Here is a 16333-nt window from a genome sequence, read left to right on the forward strand (position 1 = left end):
CGCCCGGCCTGTTTGTCCTGATTTTTATCATGTTTACATTGATCAGGCCGGCCCAGGCACTGCCAGCGGGTCCCTCCATCCCAATGCTCCCATCGAAATGTTTCCCAATGATTTTGGCTGGTAGCGAGGACTGTGGCCTGGATTTTTTATCTTGTAAGGGCTTTTAAAGTGATGACTTTGAAGTTACACATTTCTCCTGCATTTATTCACTGTAACTTTTCTCTAAAGAACTTTCTAGGATGGGCGCAGTGGCTCAAGCCTATAATTCCAGCACTTTGGGAGTCTGAGGCAGGTGGATCTCAAGGTCAAATGATCAAGATAGACCATCCTGGCCAAAATGGTGAAACCCAGTCTCTACTAAAAACACAAAAATTAGCTGGGCTTGGTGGCGCGTGACTGTAGTCCCAGCTACTCGGGAGGCTGAGGCAGGAGAATTGCTTGAACCCAGGAGGCAGAGGTTGCAGTGAGCCGAGATCGTGCCACTCCACTCCAGCCTGGCAACAAAGCGAGACTCCGTCTCAAAAAAAAAAAAAAAAAAAAAACCATTTGGTTTCTCCGATAGGCAATCCATACAGAAATGGCAGGATAGGGCCAGGTGTGGTGGCTCACGCCTCTAATTCCAGCACTGTGGGAGGCCAAGGCAGGCCGATCACTTGACAGCAGGAGTTCAAGGCCAGCCTGGCCAACATGGTGAAACCCCCCTCTCTACTAAGAATACAAAAACTAGCTGGGCATGATGGCGGGTACCCGTAATCCCAGCTACTTGGGAGGCTGAGGCAGAATCATCTGAATCTGGAAGACAGAGGTTGTAGTGAGCCGAGATTGCATCACTGCACTCCAGCCTGAGCCACAGAGCAAGACTCCATCTCTAAATGAATAAATAAATGAACAAACAAACAAACCTTTCCTGTATTTGCAATGGGGCCTTAAGTTTCAGACCCCGGGCAGTGTCTTCCCGAGAGCTCCAGAGATTCATTGTTGGAGTGAAACCATCAGAGAATGCCCTGAGGGTTTCTGGACTGTAGTCAAGGTAGAAACCATTTTGCAAAGGTCCTTTGTACCCATTCCTCCCTCCCAAACCTCACCCAAATCAATGAGCTAATTTTTGTATGTTTAGTAGAGACAGGGTTTTGCCATGTTGGCCAGGCTTCTCTCGAATTCCTAACCTCAGGTGATCCACTGGCCTAGGCCTCCCAAAGTGCTGGGATTACAGGTGCCAGCCACCCTGTCTTTGAGTTGGCACCATGCGGCCAGTCCACTCTCAGTTGAATCTTCAAGAGTCCTTGAACTTTCAGGCTGTAAACACAAAGGCTTAAGCCTGAGTAAAGATTAACTTTTATTAAATAAAAAATAATTAGGCTGGGCGTGGTGGCTCATGCCTGTAATCCCAGTACTTTGGAAGGCCGAGGCCGGTAGATCACCTGAGGCCAGGAGTTCAAGACCAGAGTGGCCAACATGGTGAAACCACGTCTCTACTAAAAATACAAAAATTAGCTGGGCTTGGTGGCAGGTGCCTGTAATCCCAGCTACTCAGGAGGCTGAGGCATGAGAATCGCTTGAACCTGGGAGGCAGAGGTTGCAGTGAGCCAAGATCACGCCACTGCACTCGGCCTGGACAACACAGAGTAAGACTCTATCTCAAGAAAAAAAAAAACAGCAATAAAAATCAGAAGGCCGGATTTGGTGGTGCACACCTGTAATCCCAGCACTTTGGGAGGCCAAGGCAGACAGATCCCATCCCAAGATAATGACACTTTTTTTTTTTTTTTTTTGAGACGGAATTTCACTCTTGTTACCCAGGCTGGAGTGCAATGGTGCGATCTCGGCTCACCGCAACCTCCGCCTTCTGGGTTCAAGCAATTCTCCTGCCTCAGCCTCCCAAGTAACTGGGACTACAGGTGTGCGCCACCATGCCCAGCTAATTTTTTTTGTATTAGTAGAGACGGAGTTTCACCATGTTGACCAGGATGGTCTTGATCTCTTGACCTCGTGATCCACTTGCCACGGCCTCCCAAAGTGCTGGGATTACAGGCATGAGCCACTGCACCTGGCCCTTTTTTTTTTCTTTTTTTTAACTTTAGGTGCACACTATATCTGGCATTTCTCTCCATGTTATCCCTCCTCACCCTCCTCCCTCCCCAACACCCGCTGTCTCTCCCCCACTCCCCTCAACTGCCCCCAGTGTGTGATGCTCCTCTCCCTGAATCCACGTGTTCTCATTGTTCAACATCCACCTATAAGTGAGAACATGTGGCGTTTGGCTTTCTGTTCTTGTGTCAGTTTGCTGAGAATGATGTCTTCCAGATTCATCCAAGTCCATTTTCTTTGTTCAGTCTATCATTGATGGGCATTTGGGTTGGTTCCAGGTCTTTGCTATTATACACAGGGCTGCAATGAACATACGTGTGCATGTGTCTTTATAGTAGAACGATTTATAGTTCTTTGGGTATATGTCCAGTAATGGGATTGCTGGGTAAAATGGAATTTCTATTTCTAAATCCTTGAGAAATCACCACACTGTCTTCCACAGTGGTTGAACTAATTTACACTCCCACCAACTGTGTAAGAGTGTTCCTATTTCTCCACATCCTCTCCAGCATCTGTTGTCTCCAGATTTTTTAATGATCGCCATTCTAACTGGCGTGAGATGATATCTCAATGTGGTTTTGATTTGCATTTCTCTAATGACCAGTGATCATGAGCATTTTTTCATGTTTGTTGGCCTCATATATGTCTTCTTTTGAAAAGTGAATGATACTTTCTTTCTACAGAAAATTTAAAAATTAGCTGATCGTGGTGGTGCACACCCATGGGCCCAGCTAATCAGGAGGCTGAGGTAGAAGGATCGCATGAGGCCAGGAGGTGGAGGCTGCAGTGAGCTGTGATCAAATCACTGCAGTCTAGCCTGGATGACAGAGCAAGACCTTGCCTCAAAAAAAAATTTTTTTTTAATTTTTTTTTTTTTGGAGACGAAGTTTCGCTCTTGTTATCCAGGCTGGAGTGCAATGGCGTGATCTCGGCTCACTGCAACCTCCGCCTCCTGGGTTCAGGCAATTCTCCTGCCTCAGCCTCCTGAGTAGCTGAGATTACAGGCACGCGCCACCGTGCCCAGCTAATTTTTTTGTATTTTTAGTAGAGACGGGGTTTCACCATGTTGACCAGGATAGTCTCGATCTCTTGACCTCGTGATCCACCCGCCTTGGCCTCCCAAAGTGCTGGGATTACAGGCATGAGCCACCGCGCCCAGCCTTTTTAAAATTTTTTAAAGACTCAGATTAGGCTGGGTGCGGTGGCTCACGCCTGTAATCCCAGCACTTTGGGAGGCCAAGGCGGGTGGATCACTAGGTCAAGAGATCGAGACTATCCTGGCTGACATGGTGAAAAGCCATCTCTACTAAAAATACAAAAAAGTAGGCCAGGCGCGGTGGCTCACGCCTGTAATCCCAGCACTTTGGGAGGCCGAGGCGGGTGGATCATGAGGTCAAAAAATCGAGACCATCCTGGTCAACATGGTGAAACCCCGTCTCTACTAAAAATACAAAAAATCAGCTGGACACGGTGGCGCGTGCCTGTAATCCCAGCTACTCAGGAGGCTGAGGCAGGAGAATTGCCTGAACCCAAGAGGAGGAGGTTGCGGTGAGCCGAGATCGTGCCATTGCACTCCAGCCTGGGTAACAAGAGCGAAACTCCATCTTAAAAAAAAAAAAAAATACAAAAAAGTAGTTGGGCATGGTGGCGGGCACCTGTAATCTCAGCCACTCTGGAGGCTGAGGCAGAGAATTGCTTAACTCTGGGAAGCAGAGGTTTCAGTGAGCAGAGATCCTGCCACTGCACTCCAGCCTGGGCAATAGAGCAAAACTCCACCTCAAAAAGAAAAAACAAAAACACTCAAGATTAAGGGCTGACAGGCAAATTCAAAAAGATCTAACCAAACTGCTTCACATCAGGGCTGTGCTTGTGGACCTGAAGAAATCAGTCATTTCTCTCTTCTGGTTCTCACTTCCCCCTGAGGACCACCTCTTCACTGTACCTGTCTTTTTTTTTGAGACAGAGTCTCACTCTTTCACCCAGGCTAGGGTGCAGTGGCACAATCTTGGCTCACTGCAACCTCCACCTCCCCGGTTCAAGTGATTCTCCTGCCTCAGTTTTCTGAGTAGCTGGGACTAGAGGCACAAGCTACTACGCCCAGCTAATTTTTGTATTTTTAGTAGAGATGGGGTTTTGCCATTTGGCCAGGCTGCTCTCGAATTCCTGACCTCAGGTGATCCACCAGCCTAGGCCTCCCAAAGTGCTGGGATTACAGGTGCCAGCCACCCTGTCTTTGAGTTGGCCCCGTGTGGCCAGTCCACTCTGAGTTGAATCCTCAAGAGTCCTTGAACTTTTGGGGTAATTTGGAAGAAACGTCAACCCTGATGAGACACTGCTGTTGGGTCACAAGCTCATTCCTCACTGACTGCCCCAAAGACTGCCCCAGCTCAGGCCCCAGGATGAGAAAGCGGGTGTGCAGCTGCAGCTCACCCTGCTGGTGCTGGAGCTCCCCGAGGACGATGTACAGGGAGCCCACCTGGGCATGGAAGGGCTCCACCAACTTGGTACAGACAAGAACCTGGTGCTGATCGGATCCGTGCTGAGCCGTCAGCGTCACTCTAGACTGGATCATGTCATAGAGGCACAACCTGGAGGGCAGAAGAAATGCAAAAATTTCCATCCACAGTAGAACCACCACCACGCTCAAAAGGTTTGCATGGCCAAGAAACCCATGGAGAAGTGTTCAGCCTTAATCTGGCACGCACCACCACACCCAGCTAATTTTTGTATTTTTAGTAGAGATAAGTTTTCACCGTGTTGGCCAGGATGGTATCGATCTTTTGCCCTTGTGATCCACCCGCCTTGGCCTCCCAAAGTGCTGGGATTACAGGCATGAGCCATTTTTTTCTTTTCTTTTTTTTTTTTGAGATAGAGTCTTGCTCTGTCGCTCAAGCTGGAGTGCAGTGGCGCTGTCTTGGCTCACTGCAACCTCCGCCTCCTGGGTTCAGGTGATTCTCCTGCCCCAGCCTCCTGAGTAGTGGGGATTGCAGGTGCCTGCCAACACACCCGGTTAATTTTTGTATTTTTAGTAGAGATGGAGTTTTGCCATTTTGGCCAGGCTGGTCTCAAACTCCTAACCTCAGGTGATCTGCCCGCCTTGGCCTCCAAAAGTGCTGAGATTACAGGCACGAGCCACTGTGCCCAGCATAGGTTAAAATATTTCTATATATGTATACACATATGTCTCTAAGATTCTCCCCGTGATTCTCACCTCCTGATATTCACATCCTTGTGCATCCTCTACTGTGCTGAGTAAGGCTGACCTGTGTAATCAATAGGATGCTGCAGAAATGACTTGAGACTGACTTTGGGGGCTAAGTCATGAAACACATTTTGGTTTTCACTCTGCTCTTTTTCTTGGTCACTGCTTCTGGCAGAAACTGCTGTGTTATGAGGAACCTCACATAGAACTACAGAGAAATCCACATTGTCAGGAACTGAGTTGTCTCGCCAAGAGCCAGCACTAATCTGCCAAACATGTGAACAAGTCACCTTGGAAGTAGAGCTCCCGGCCCCGGTCAAGCCTTCAGATAACTGCAGCCCTGGCCAACATCCTGACAACACTCCCCTGAGTGACGCTGAGCCAGATCCAAACATCTAAACCACTCCCAAATTCCTGATCCACAGTAAGTATGAGACAATAGTTATTTCAAATTTGAGGGAGGCTGGGCACAGTGGCTCATGCCTGTAATCCCAGCACTTTGGGAGGCTGAGTCAGGAGGACCACTTGAGCCAGGAGTTTGACACCAGCCTTGACAATACAAGGAGTCCCTGTCTCTACTAAAAAGTAAAATTGTGTGTGTCCGGGGGGGGGTTATTTATTACACAGCAATATATAACTGATATGTAACTGACAGAGTATATATGCATATATGTATATTGGGTGTCTCCCAACCCACCTTCATATACAAACACATACATATGGAAGAGCACATGAAGATAATCACCAAAGGTTAGCAGTGGTTGTCTGGACAATGGGATTATGGGTGACTTTTCCTTCCTCTTTATACCTTTATGGACTATCTACATTTTTTACAATGAATATTAATTTTTTCAGTAGTTTAATACAATTAGACAAAGTTCTAAAAATCTATTTTGGCCAGGTGTGGTGGCTTATGCCTGTAATCCCAGCACTTTGGGAGGCAGAGGCAGGTGGATCACGAGGTCAGGAGTTTGAGATCAACCTGGCCAATATGGTGAAACCATGTCTCTACTAAAAAATACAAAAATCAGACCAGGCACAGTGGCTCACGCCTGTAATCCCAGCACTCCAGGCAGATCACCTGAGGTCAGGAGTTTAAGATCAGCCTGACCAACATGGAGAAACCCAGTCTACTAAAAATACAAAATTAGTTGCGTGTGGTGGTGGCACATGCCTGTAATCCCAGCTACTCAGGAGGCTGAGGCAGGAGAATTGCTTGAACACAGGAGGCGGAGGTTGGAGTGAGCCAAGATCACAGCATTGCACTCCAGCCTGAGCAACAAGAGCAAAACTCCATCTCAAAAAAAAATAAAAATTAGCCAGGCACGGTGGTGTGCACCTGTAGTCCCACTTATTTGGGAGGCTGAGGCAGGAGAATCACTTGAATCCAGGAGGTGGAGGTTGCAGTGAGCTGAGATGGCGCCACTGCACTCCAGCTTGAGTGACAAGAGTGAGATTCTGTCTCAAAAAAAAAAAACAGAAAAACTATTTTAATTATTTTTGGGGGAGGGTAGAGAAAGACATTTAATCATCACCCCACCAGTGAAAAACATAACCATTCTCACCTGCCAAATGTCCTCAGTGTGCTGCCATCAGGAACGTGGCCTGCACTGACCTCCCAGGGGAGGTAAAAGATCCCAGGTTTGGGCAGCATCATGGGCTCCTGTAACCAAATAGTTGAGATGGATTCTGCAGATTCCTGATAAACCAAATAGACTACAAAACAAAGATCAGCAGATATATGATACCAAAAGCATCTTGAAGACTAGTTTTTTGTTTTGTTTTGTTTGTTTTTTTTGAGACGGACTTTCGCTCTTGTTGCCCAGGCTGGAGTGCAATGGCATGATCTTGGCTCACTGCAACCTCCACCTCCCAGGTTCAAGCAATTCTCCTGCCTCCTGAGTAGCTGGGACTACAGGCGAGCACCACCATGCCCAGCTAATTTTTTGCATTTTCATAGAAAGGGGGTTTCACCATGTTAGCCAGGCTGGTCTCAAACTCCTGACCTGAGGTGGATCCGCCTGCCTCAGTCTCCCAAAGTGCTGGGGTTACAGGCATGAGCCACTGGGCCTGGCCAGCAGTGTTTCAAATTAAAAAAAAGAATTTTTTTTTATAGGATATGCCTTCATTTAAAAACAAACAAACAAACAAACATAGACCAGCCTTGACAACAGAGTGAGACTTCATCTCTATGAAAAAATTTAGAAATTAGGCCGGGCACAGTGGTTCACACCTGTAATCCCAGCTCTTTGGGAGGCCAAGGTGGGTGGATTCCTTGAGACTAGGAGTTCAGAACCAGCCTGGGCAACATGGTAACTCCCCATCTCTATTTTAAAAATACAAATATTAGGCAGGCATGGTGTCTCTCACCCATAGTCCCAGCTACTTAGGAGGCTGAGGCAGGAGGATCACTTCACCACAGGAGGTTGAAGCTGCAGTGAGCTATGATCACATCATTATACTCTAGCCTGGGAAACAGAGTAAGACCCTGTTTCAAAATAATAATAAACCAAAACAATATTAAAAAGCTATGTGTGACCCAGAATGGTGGCTCACACCTGTAATCTCAGTGCTCTAGGAGGCCAAGGTGGGAGGACTGCTTGAGGCTAGGAGTTCAGGACCAGCCTGAGAACAAAGCAACACCCTGACTTTATAAAAAAATCTTTAAAAATTGGCCGGGCGCGGTGGCTCACGCCTGTAATCCCAGCACTTTGGGAGGCCGAGGCGGGTGGATCACGAGGTCAAGAGATCGAGACCATCCTGGTCAACATGGTGAAACCCCGTCTCTACTAAAAATACAAAAAATTAGCTGGACACAGTGGTGCGTGCCTGTAATCCCAGCTACTCAGGAGGCTGAGGCAGGAGAATTGCCCGAACCCAGGAGGCAGAGGTTGCGGTGAGCTGAGATTGCGCCATTGCACTCCAATCTGGGTAACAAGAGCGAAACTCCGTCTCAAAAAGAAAAGAAAAAGCAGAACAAGAAATAGTGCACAGATCTGGAAACCCGACCATTGTTTCTTCAGAACAGGGAACACATTGCACGGCCCATAATGTCCAGCAATGAGAAAAAATATCTCCTCCTGAGAGTCATTGTTTGATAGAGAAGTAAAATGTCCTTTGTAAAAACTGTATCAGTGAGAGAATCAGGGGAGTGGGGCGATCTGATCTGATCTAGCCAATGCCCCTCTTGCCCTTGGCCTCTAAGCTGCCCTTAATTATTCCTGGGTTTGGGCCAAGCTAACTTTGGGAGACATTTAGTTTATAGTTTAAATGCTATTAGCCCTTCCTTAAAACACAACCACCTTTGTAAAGCTAATGAGAGACCACCAGGCAAGGAGGACAGAGGAGCTCCAATTCGGCTAAGGCTGCCAGCCATTATTCCAGAGGTCACAAGCTATACAACTTCCCCAGGTAACACTACTATTGCAGACATAAGATTGGCCTTTGGAGACATCTTTTCAGGTTTTTTGCATATCTGACACCGACTCCACATGGACCCCACCAACCACTCCTGTGGCCCCCCTCAGAAGTGACTCAACCTGCAGGAGGACCATCTGCCACACCCCTACGGTTGCACCCCCAACCAATCAGCAGCAAGCACCCACTGCCTAGCTGCCACCACCCCTTCCCCCCTCCCCGCCCCCCGAAACTGTATTTGAATAATTCCTAATCTCTGAGCCTTCCAGGAGATTGACTAATAATGCCAACTCCCACGTGGTGTGGCCAGCCTTGTGTCAATTAAACTCTTTCCTGACGTAATGCCATGATCTCCATGAACAGATTTTGTTTGTGCTGCAGGAACCCATCAGGTGGTTATGCAAGTGGCTCAGGCTATGAAAACACTGATTGTCTAAAACAGGGGGAGATGTATGCTCAATAACATGAGAGGACTAAAGGAGTGTCCCCACTAGATGTTCCTGTTTTTCTGGTGGGTCTGGGAAACAAAGGGTGGGAAGGATGCTGGGGTGACTATGAAACTGTCACCGAGGGAGGAGTTCACTGGTATAATGATTATACTTTCTTCTTTCTTTTCTTTCTTTCTTTTTTTTTTTTTGAGACAGAGTCTCTCTCTGTCACCCACGCTGGAGTGCAATGGCACGATCTTGGCTCACTGCAATCTCCGCCTCTGGGTTTCAAGCGATTCTCCTGCCTCAGCCTCTGGAGTAGCTGGGATTACAGGCGCATGCTACCACGCCCAGCTAATTTTCTGTATTTTTAGTAGAGACGGGGTTTCACCATGTTAGCCAGGATGGTCTCGATCTCCTGACCTCATGATCTACCCACCTGGGCCTCCCACTTTTTTCTTTCTTTCTTTCTTCACTATATCACTGTGGTAGGCCAATACTCCCTGATAAGCACACAGACAGGCCTGCATAGCACTCCAGTTACACTGACAAATTTCCACAGTGGTGCCTTAACACTTAGCAAATAATTAAACCTAGAGAAATAGGCCGGGCGCAATGGCTTACATGTGTAACCCCACACTTTGGGAGGCCAAGGCAGGTGAATCACCTGAGGTAAGGAGTTCAAGTCTGACCAACATGATGAAACCCCATCTCTACTAAAAGTACAAAAGAATTAGCCGGGTGTAGTGGCACGCTCCTGTAGTCCCAGCTACTCAGGCTGAGGCAGGAGAATTGCCTGAACTGGAGAGGCAGAGGTTGCAGTGAGCTGAGATTGCACCATTGCACTCCAGCCTGGGCAACAGAGTGAGACTCCGACAAAAAAAAAAAAAAAGGACAATTTGCCCTGTATCTTCATTCTGAAGGCTTCTGTATCATATAAAACTATGATCAGCTGGGCACAGAGGCTCACACCTGTAATCCCAGCACTTTGGAAGGCCAATGCAGCCAGATCACTTGAGGTCAGGAGTTGGAAACCAGCCTGGCCAAAGTGGTGCAACCCCGTCTCTACTAAAAATACAAAAATTAGCCAGGCGCGATGGCAGATGCCTGTAATCCCAGCTACTCAGGAGGCTGAGGCAGGAGAATCACTTGAACTCGGGAGGCAAAGGTGCAGTGAGCCGAGATCATGCTTCTGTACTCCAGCCTGGGGGACAGAGTGAGAATCTGTCTGAAAAAATAATTAATTAATTAATTAATTAAACTATGATCAATGCTTGAGCCCAAGAGATTGGGGCTGCAATGACCTATGGTTGTACCACTGCACTCTAGTCTGGGTGACAGAGCAAGACCCTGTCTCAAACAAAACAAAGCAAAACTATGATCAAATATATTTGTATGCCTTTTCTCCTAACAATCACTTTTGCCAAAATGCATCCTGCCAAAAATGCATCATCTGAATCAAGTCGTGAAGAAATAACAGACAAATCCAAATTAAGGGATATTCTACTGTAGGAGCCAAGGGGCCCTCTGAAGAGTCATTGCAAAAAAATCAACTTGCAAACGGCAAAGCAATAGTCAAAAAGATGTACAAATTTATGTAGCATGTACATATGGGAGCCTTCAGAAGGAAAATCCAAAGATATGGGGGAAACTGTACACTTTTATGCAAATGATTGAACATAAAAGGTATGATCTTATGCTAATAGTCTGAGTGGGGAAACCAGCAAGGCCTGTCTGTCTAGATTCTTCCTGGCCTCTCTGTAGCATTCCTTCTTTCTGGGTGTGGGGCAGGACCCTCTCTGGAATGGGATCTTATGGCCTACAGTTAAACAAGATAGGTCAGACAATTTCTTTTTTTTTTTAAGACGGAGTCTCACTCTGTCACCCAGGTGGAGTGCAGTGGTGCAATCTCAGCTCACTGCAACCTCTGCCTCCTGGGTTCAAGCGATTTTCCTGCCTCAGCCTCCCAAGTAGCGGGACTACAGGTGTGTGCCACCACGCCCAGCTAATTTTTGTATTTTTAGTAGAGTCAGTATTTCACCATGTTGGCCGGGATGGTCTCAATCTCTTGACCTCGTGATCTACCCACCTCGGACTCCCAAAGTGCTGGGACTCCAGGCATGAGCCACCACACCCAGCCCATATAACTTCTTTGTGGCCAGTTTTTACACCAAAAGATGGAGGGAAAGTTAGAGTCATATATTTAGGGTTTTTTTGTTTGTTTGTTCTTTTTTTTTTTGGAAACGGAGTCTCACTCTGTCACCCAGGCTGGAGTACAGTGGTGTGATCTTGGCTTACTGCAACTTCCATCTCTCAGGTTCAAGCTATTCTGCCTCAGCCTCCCGAGTAGCTGGGATTACAGGCGTGTGCCGCCACACCTGGTTAATTTTTTTTTTTTTTTTTTGTATTTTTAGTAGAGATGGGTTTCATCGTGTTAGCCAGGATCGGCCTGATCTCCTGACCTGATGATCCGCCCACCTCTGCCTCCCAAAGTGCTGGGATTACAGGTGTAAGCCACCTTGCCTGGCCTATATTTAGGGTTTTATGGTTGACTTTAGGGGAAAAGGACTCTGTTTTCTATGACCTGCCTTGGAAAAGAACGATTCAAACTGCTCTGGCCTACCTCGGGGAGAATGGGCCTGAGGGGCAGGAGGGCAGAAGGTAAAAAAAAGTTTGCTTCTTGGGGCTGCTTCGGAGGCTTTCATTTTGGGGTATTGTTTTCTGAGACCCAACAGTACAAAACAACAGGCTTATACACTTCAAAAGTGTTACTGTCTGTCAGCCAGCCAGGCATGGTGGCTCACACCTGTAATCCCAGCACACTGGAAGGCGACGGTGAGTAGATCACATGAGGCCAGGAGTTCGAGACCAGCCTGGTAAGCATAGTGAAACCCTGCCTTTACTAAAGACACAAAAAATTAGCCAGGCGTGGTAGTGCATGCCTATAGTCCCAGCTACTCAGGAGACTGAGACATGAGAATCATTTGAACCCAGGAGGTGGAGGTTGGAGTGAGCTGAGATCACTGAACTGCACTCCAGCCTGGGCGACAGAGGAAGACATAGTCTTTTTTTTTTTTCTTTTTTTTTAAGATGGGATTTCACCATGTTGGCCAGGCTGGTCTCAAACTCCTGACCTCAAGTGATCCACCCACCTTGGCCTCCTAAAGTGCTGGGATTACAGGCGTGAGCCACCACACCCAGCCAAGAAGACATAGTCTTAAAAAAAAATGTTGAAGTCACAGAAGACAAGAAAAGTTCTTTGTTCTATTCTCGTAATTTTTTTATAAATTTGAAATTATTTCAAAATAAAAACTCACGAAATTTAGCTATTCATCTAAATCTTTTCTATTCAATGCTGAGTACACCCACTATCATTATTACATTAAGAGCAACTGGGGCCAGGCACAGTGGTTCATGCCTGTAATCCCAGCACTTTGGGAGGCTGAGGCAAACGGATCACCAGGTCAGGAGTTCGAAGCCAGGCTGACCAACATGGTGAAACCCCATCTCTACTAAAAATACAAAAATTAGCTGGGTGTGATGGCACATGCCTATAATCCCAGCTACTCAGGAGGCTGAGGCAGGAGAATTGCTTGAACACAGGAGGTGGAGGTTGTAGTGAGCCGATATCGTGCCACTGCACTCCAGCCGGGGAGACAGAGCGTGACTCCGTTTAAAAAAAAAAAAAAAAAAAGAGCAATTGTTTTCCTAGAATATTAGAACTAGAATAGAACTAGAAGAGTGCTGTCAAGTAGTCATTTGTTCACTCTGAAAAGATTTGCTGAGCACCTTTAGTGGGGCCAGCACTGGGTCAGGTACAGAGAATAAACAAGACACCCTCCCTGCTGTTGAGGGGGCCTGAGATCAGCACCTTAATAAGACAAATGAGGATCTGGAGGTCCTAGGGGCTAAGAGTGTGTATTATAGCTCTATTATTCAAATTATGAATGTTATGCATCTCTCGTAGTTTTACTTCTTCTGAGAAAAGCAAAGTCTCAGTATTTCACAGACTAGAGACAGGCTGGGTTCAGTGGCTCACGCCTGTAATGTCAGCACTTTGGGAGGCTGAGGCAGGTGGATCAACTGAATTCAGGAGTTCGAGACCAGCCTGGATGACATGGCAAAATGCTGTCTCTACTAAAAATAAAAAAATTAGCCAGGTGTGGTGGCGCGCCCCTGTAATCCCAGCTACTTGGGAGGCTGAGGTAGGAGGATTGCTTGAACCCAGGAGGTGGAGGTTGCAATGAGCTGAGATCACACCACTACACTCCAGCCTCAGCGACAGAGTGAGACTCCATCTCAAAAAACAAACAGCCAGGCGCAGTGGCTCATGCCTGTAATCCCAGCACTTTGGGAGGCTGAGGCGGGTGGATCATGAGGTCAAGAGATCGAGACCATCCTGGTCAACATGGTGAAACCCCGTCTCTACTAAAAATACAAAAAGTTGGCATGGTGGCGCGTGCCTGTAATTCCAGCTACTCAGGAGGCTGAGGCAGGATAATTGCCTGAACCCAGGAAGCAGAGGTTGCGGTGAGCCGAGATCGCGTCATTGCACTCCAGCCTGGGTAACAAGAGCAAAACTCTGTCTCAAAACAAACAAACAAAGAAAAAATGACTAGAGATGATTCAACAAATCTGTGAATCTCCCTCCTCTGCAATTTCACTGGACCAGAACTATTTCTTTTTTTTTTTTTCCTGTAGAGATCAGGTCTCACTATGTTGTCCAGGCTGGAGTGCAATGTCACAATCTTAGCTCACTGCAACCTCCACCTCCTGGGCTCAAGCCACCATCCCATCTCAGCCTCCAGAGTAGCTGGGACTAAAGGCACATGCCACTATACCCAGCTAATTTTTTGTAGAGATGGGGTTTTGCCATGTTGCCCAGGCTGGTCTTGAACTCCTGGGCTCAAGCGATATGCCCACCTTGGCCTCCCAAAGTGCTGGGATTATAGGCATGAGCCACTGCGCCTGGCCTTTTTTTTAATTTTAAAATATTTCAAAAATGTTTATTTATTTAGACAACAGTTTATAAGACTGGCCAATTTTTATATTTTTGGTATAGAGGAGGTTTCCTCATGTTGCCCAGGCTAGTCTTGAACTCTTGGGCTCAAGTGATCCACCTGCCTTGGCCTCCCAAAGTGGGATTACAGGCATGAGCCACTGTGATTACAGGCGTGAGCCACCGCACCCGGCCAGTTTAGCTTTGTCTTAACAGCTTGTCCTGGTTATAGAGTGCCTGCTTCTTTTTTTTTTTTTTTTTTAAGAGTTGGGGAGTAGGGCAGGCAGGGCTGGGGTGGGGGCCTCACTATGTTGTCCAGGCTGGTCTCAAACGACTGAGCTCAATTGATCCTTTTGCCTCCCAAAGTGCTGGGATTATAGGCATGAACCACAGTGCCCAGCCCTTGGAGTGCCAGCTTTTTTTTTTTTTTTTTTTTTTTTTTTTGATATGGAGTCTCACTCTGTCACTAGGCTGGAGTGCAGTGGCATGATCTCGGCTAGCTGCAAACTCCACTTCCCAGGTTCAAGAGATTCTCCTGCCTCAGCCTCCCGAGTGGCTGGGACTACAAGTGCACACCACTACGCCCAGCTGCTTTTTGTATTTTTAGTAGAGACAAGGTTTCACCAACTTGGCCAGAATGGTTTCGATCTCTTTGACCTCGTGATCCACCCGCCTCAGCCTCCCAAAGTATTGGGACTACAGGTGTGAGCCACCGCACCCGGCCTTTGTTTTGTTTGACAGAGTCTTGCTCCGTCGCCCACGCTGGAGTGTGGCTTGATCTCGGCTCACTGCAATCTCCACCTCCCGGGTTCAAGGGATTCTCCTGCCTCAGCCTCCCGAGTAGCTGGGATTACAGGCGCCCACTACCATGCCTGGCTAACTTTGTATTTTTAGTAGATATGGGGTTTAACCACGTTGGTCATGCTGGTCTCAAACTCCTGACCTCAAATGATCCACCCGCCTCAGCCTCCCAAAGTGCTGGGATTACAGATGTGAGCCACCGTGCCTGGCTGGGTTGCCAGCTTCTGACAAGAGGAATAAAATTCACAGTAACCAGCCTAAACGTTTGGGGTCATTAAAAACAGTATCAGGAACAGTGTCTTGCCCTAATACTGGAGCCTGAACCAAAAGGAAGCATCTGTAATTTTTGTACTTTTAGTAGATACGGGGTTTTGCCATATTGGCCAGGCTGGTCTCGAACTCCTGACCTCAGGTTATCCACCCGACTCGGCCTCCCAAAGTGCTGGGATTACAGGAGTGAGAACGGCGCCCAGCCAGTCCTACACTGTTTTAACAGTAAGTGTGCATTTCCCACTTTGATGCCGACGACGATAATGGCGAAAGCAAAGAAGTCTGGATTCCAAGACCTCTAGTAACTACCAGGTTAGGAGGAAAAAAATGTCTGATTTTCCAGGCTTAGAGCAGCACTGCCCGCCCGGCCTCATTCTAAGTCCGCCCCCACCCCTTCAACACGGGCAATACCCACCCACAATCCCACACTCTGGGCCCCGGAGCCCACGCCTCTGGCAGTAAAGACGCCATTCTCTTAACAAAAGGTAACTAGAGCCTCTCCCCCCAAGAGACTTTTGTTCCCGTCCCATTCTCCTCCAACCCGGGTGGACTTGGCAAAAGCCTAACGACCCTCCCTCGCGATTCCGCAAAGCCAGTCTCCCGCCCCCGGCTCTAGAGTCTCCTCCCCATCTCATTTCCAGGGAGGCCTAAGGCTGCGGACCCGGAAGCGTGAGGGACACGGGACGGAGAGGGAAGCGGGGGGGTGGGGTGAGAGAGAGGCAGTCCCAAGGCGAAGGCGCAGGCGCAGGCGCAGTCCCTCCTCAGCCTCGTTGTCCCGCCCCTTTCAAGAGGGCTGCCAACCTGTTCTGGGCGTCGCAGGGCCTCGAGTTTCCTCTTTCCGCCCCGCGTTGGTCACGTGATGGGGGAGGAGGCGAGATATAAAAAGTGCTTCACTGTACTACTCCCCGGACGGCCCGCGGGGCGATTTGTTGACCTTCTCGGGAGTCCGTCGCCCGAGGGACTACTCGGGAGCCTCACCTGGCCAGGAGCAGGGGATTCGTCTGCCCCGCGACCCTCCCCAGTCACGGCGCGGACGTCGCCCCCTCCGCCTCGGTCGCTGTCGGTCACGCGCCGAGGGTGCCGCGGAGAAAGAGAAGGGGCGGGCCTGGGCGGGCCGGGCGAGTGGAG

General features: G+C 48.2%; 1 protein-coding gene across 3 annotated transcripts in view; it reads right to left on the minus strand.

Moving 5' to 3' along the window:
• TEN1 (TEN1 subunit of CST complex) overlaps positions 1–16283 on the minus strand; it is a 23628-nt gene extending 7345 nt beyond the window's left edge. Inside the window, exons 1-4 of one of the 3 annotated variants that reach the window (XM_064369646.1) lie at positions 16007–16261; positions 6856–6953; positions 4519–4676; positions 2197–2388 (exon numbers count right to left, since the gene is read on the minus strand). In XM_064369646.1, coding sequence (XP_064225716.1) covers positions 2330–2388; positions 4519–4676; positions 6856–6947 — 309 coding nt within the window. In that variant the 5' untranslated portion in view covers positions 6948–6953; positions 16007–16261 and the 3' untranslated portion in view covers positions 2197–2329. Of the gene's footprint in view, positions 1–2196; positions 2389–4518; positions 4677–6855; positions 6954–16006 lie in introns of those variants that run through there. The other 2 variants (XM_012453682.2, XM_064369645.1) reach the window with 2 other exon arrangements.
• Between the last annotated feature and the right edge of the window lie 50 nt (positions 16284–16333).

This window comes from Aotus nancymaae, unplaced genomic scaffold (genome assembly GCF_030222135.1).
Source record: "Aotus nancymaae isolate 86718 unplaced genomic scaffold, 86718_ANA_hifiasm-v0.15.2.pri h1tg000089l, whole genome shotgun sequence".
Lineage (NCBI taxonomy): Eukaryota > Metazoa > Chordata > Mammalia > Primates > Aotidae > Aotus > Aotus nancymaae.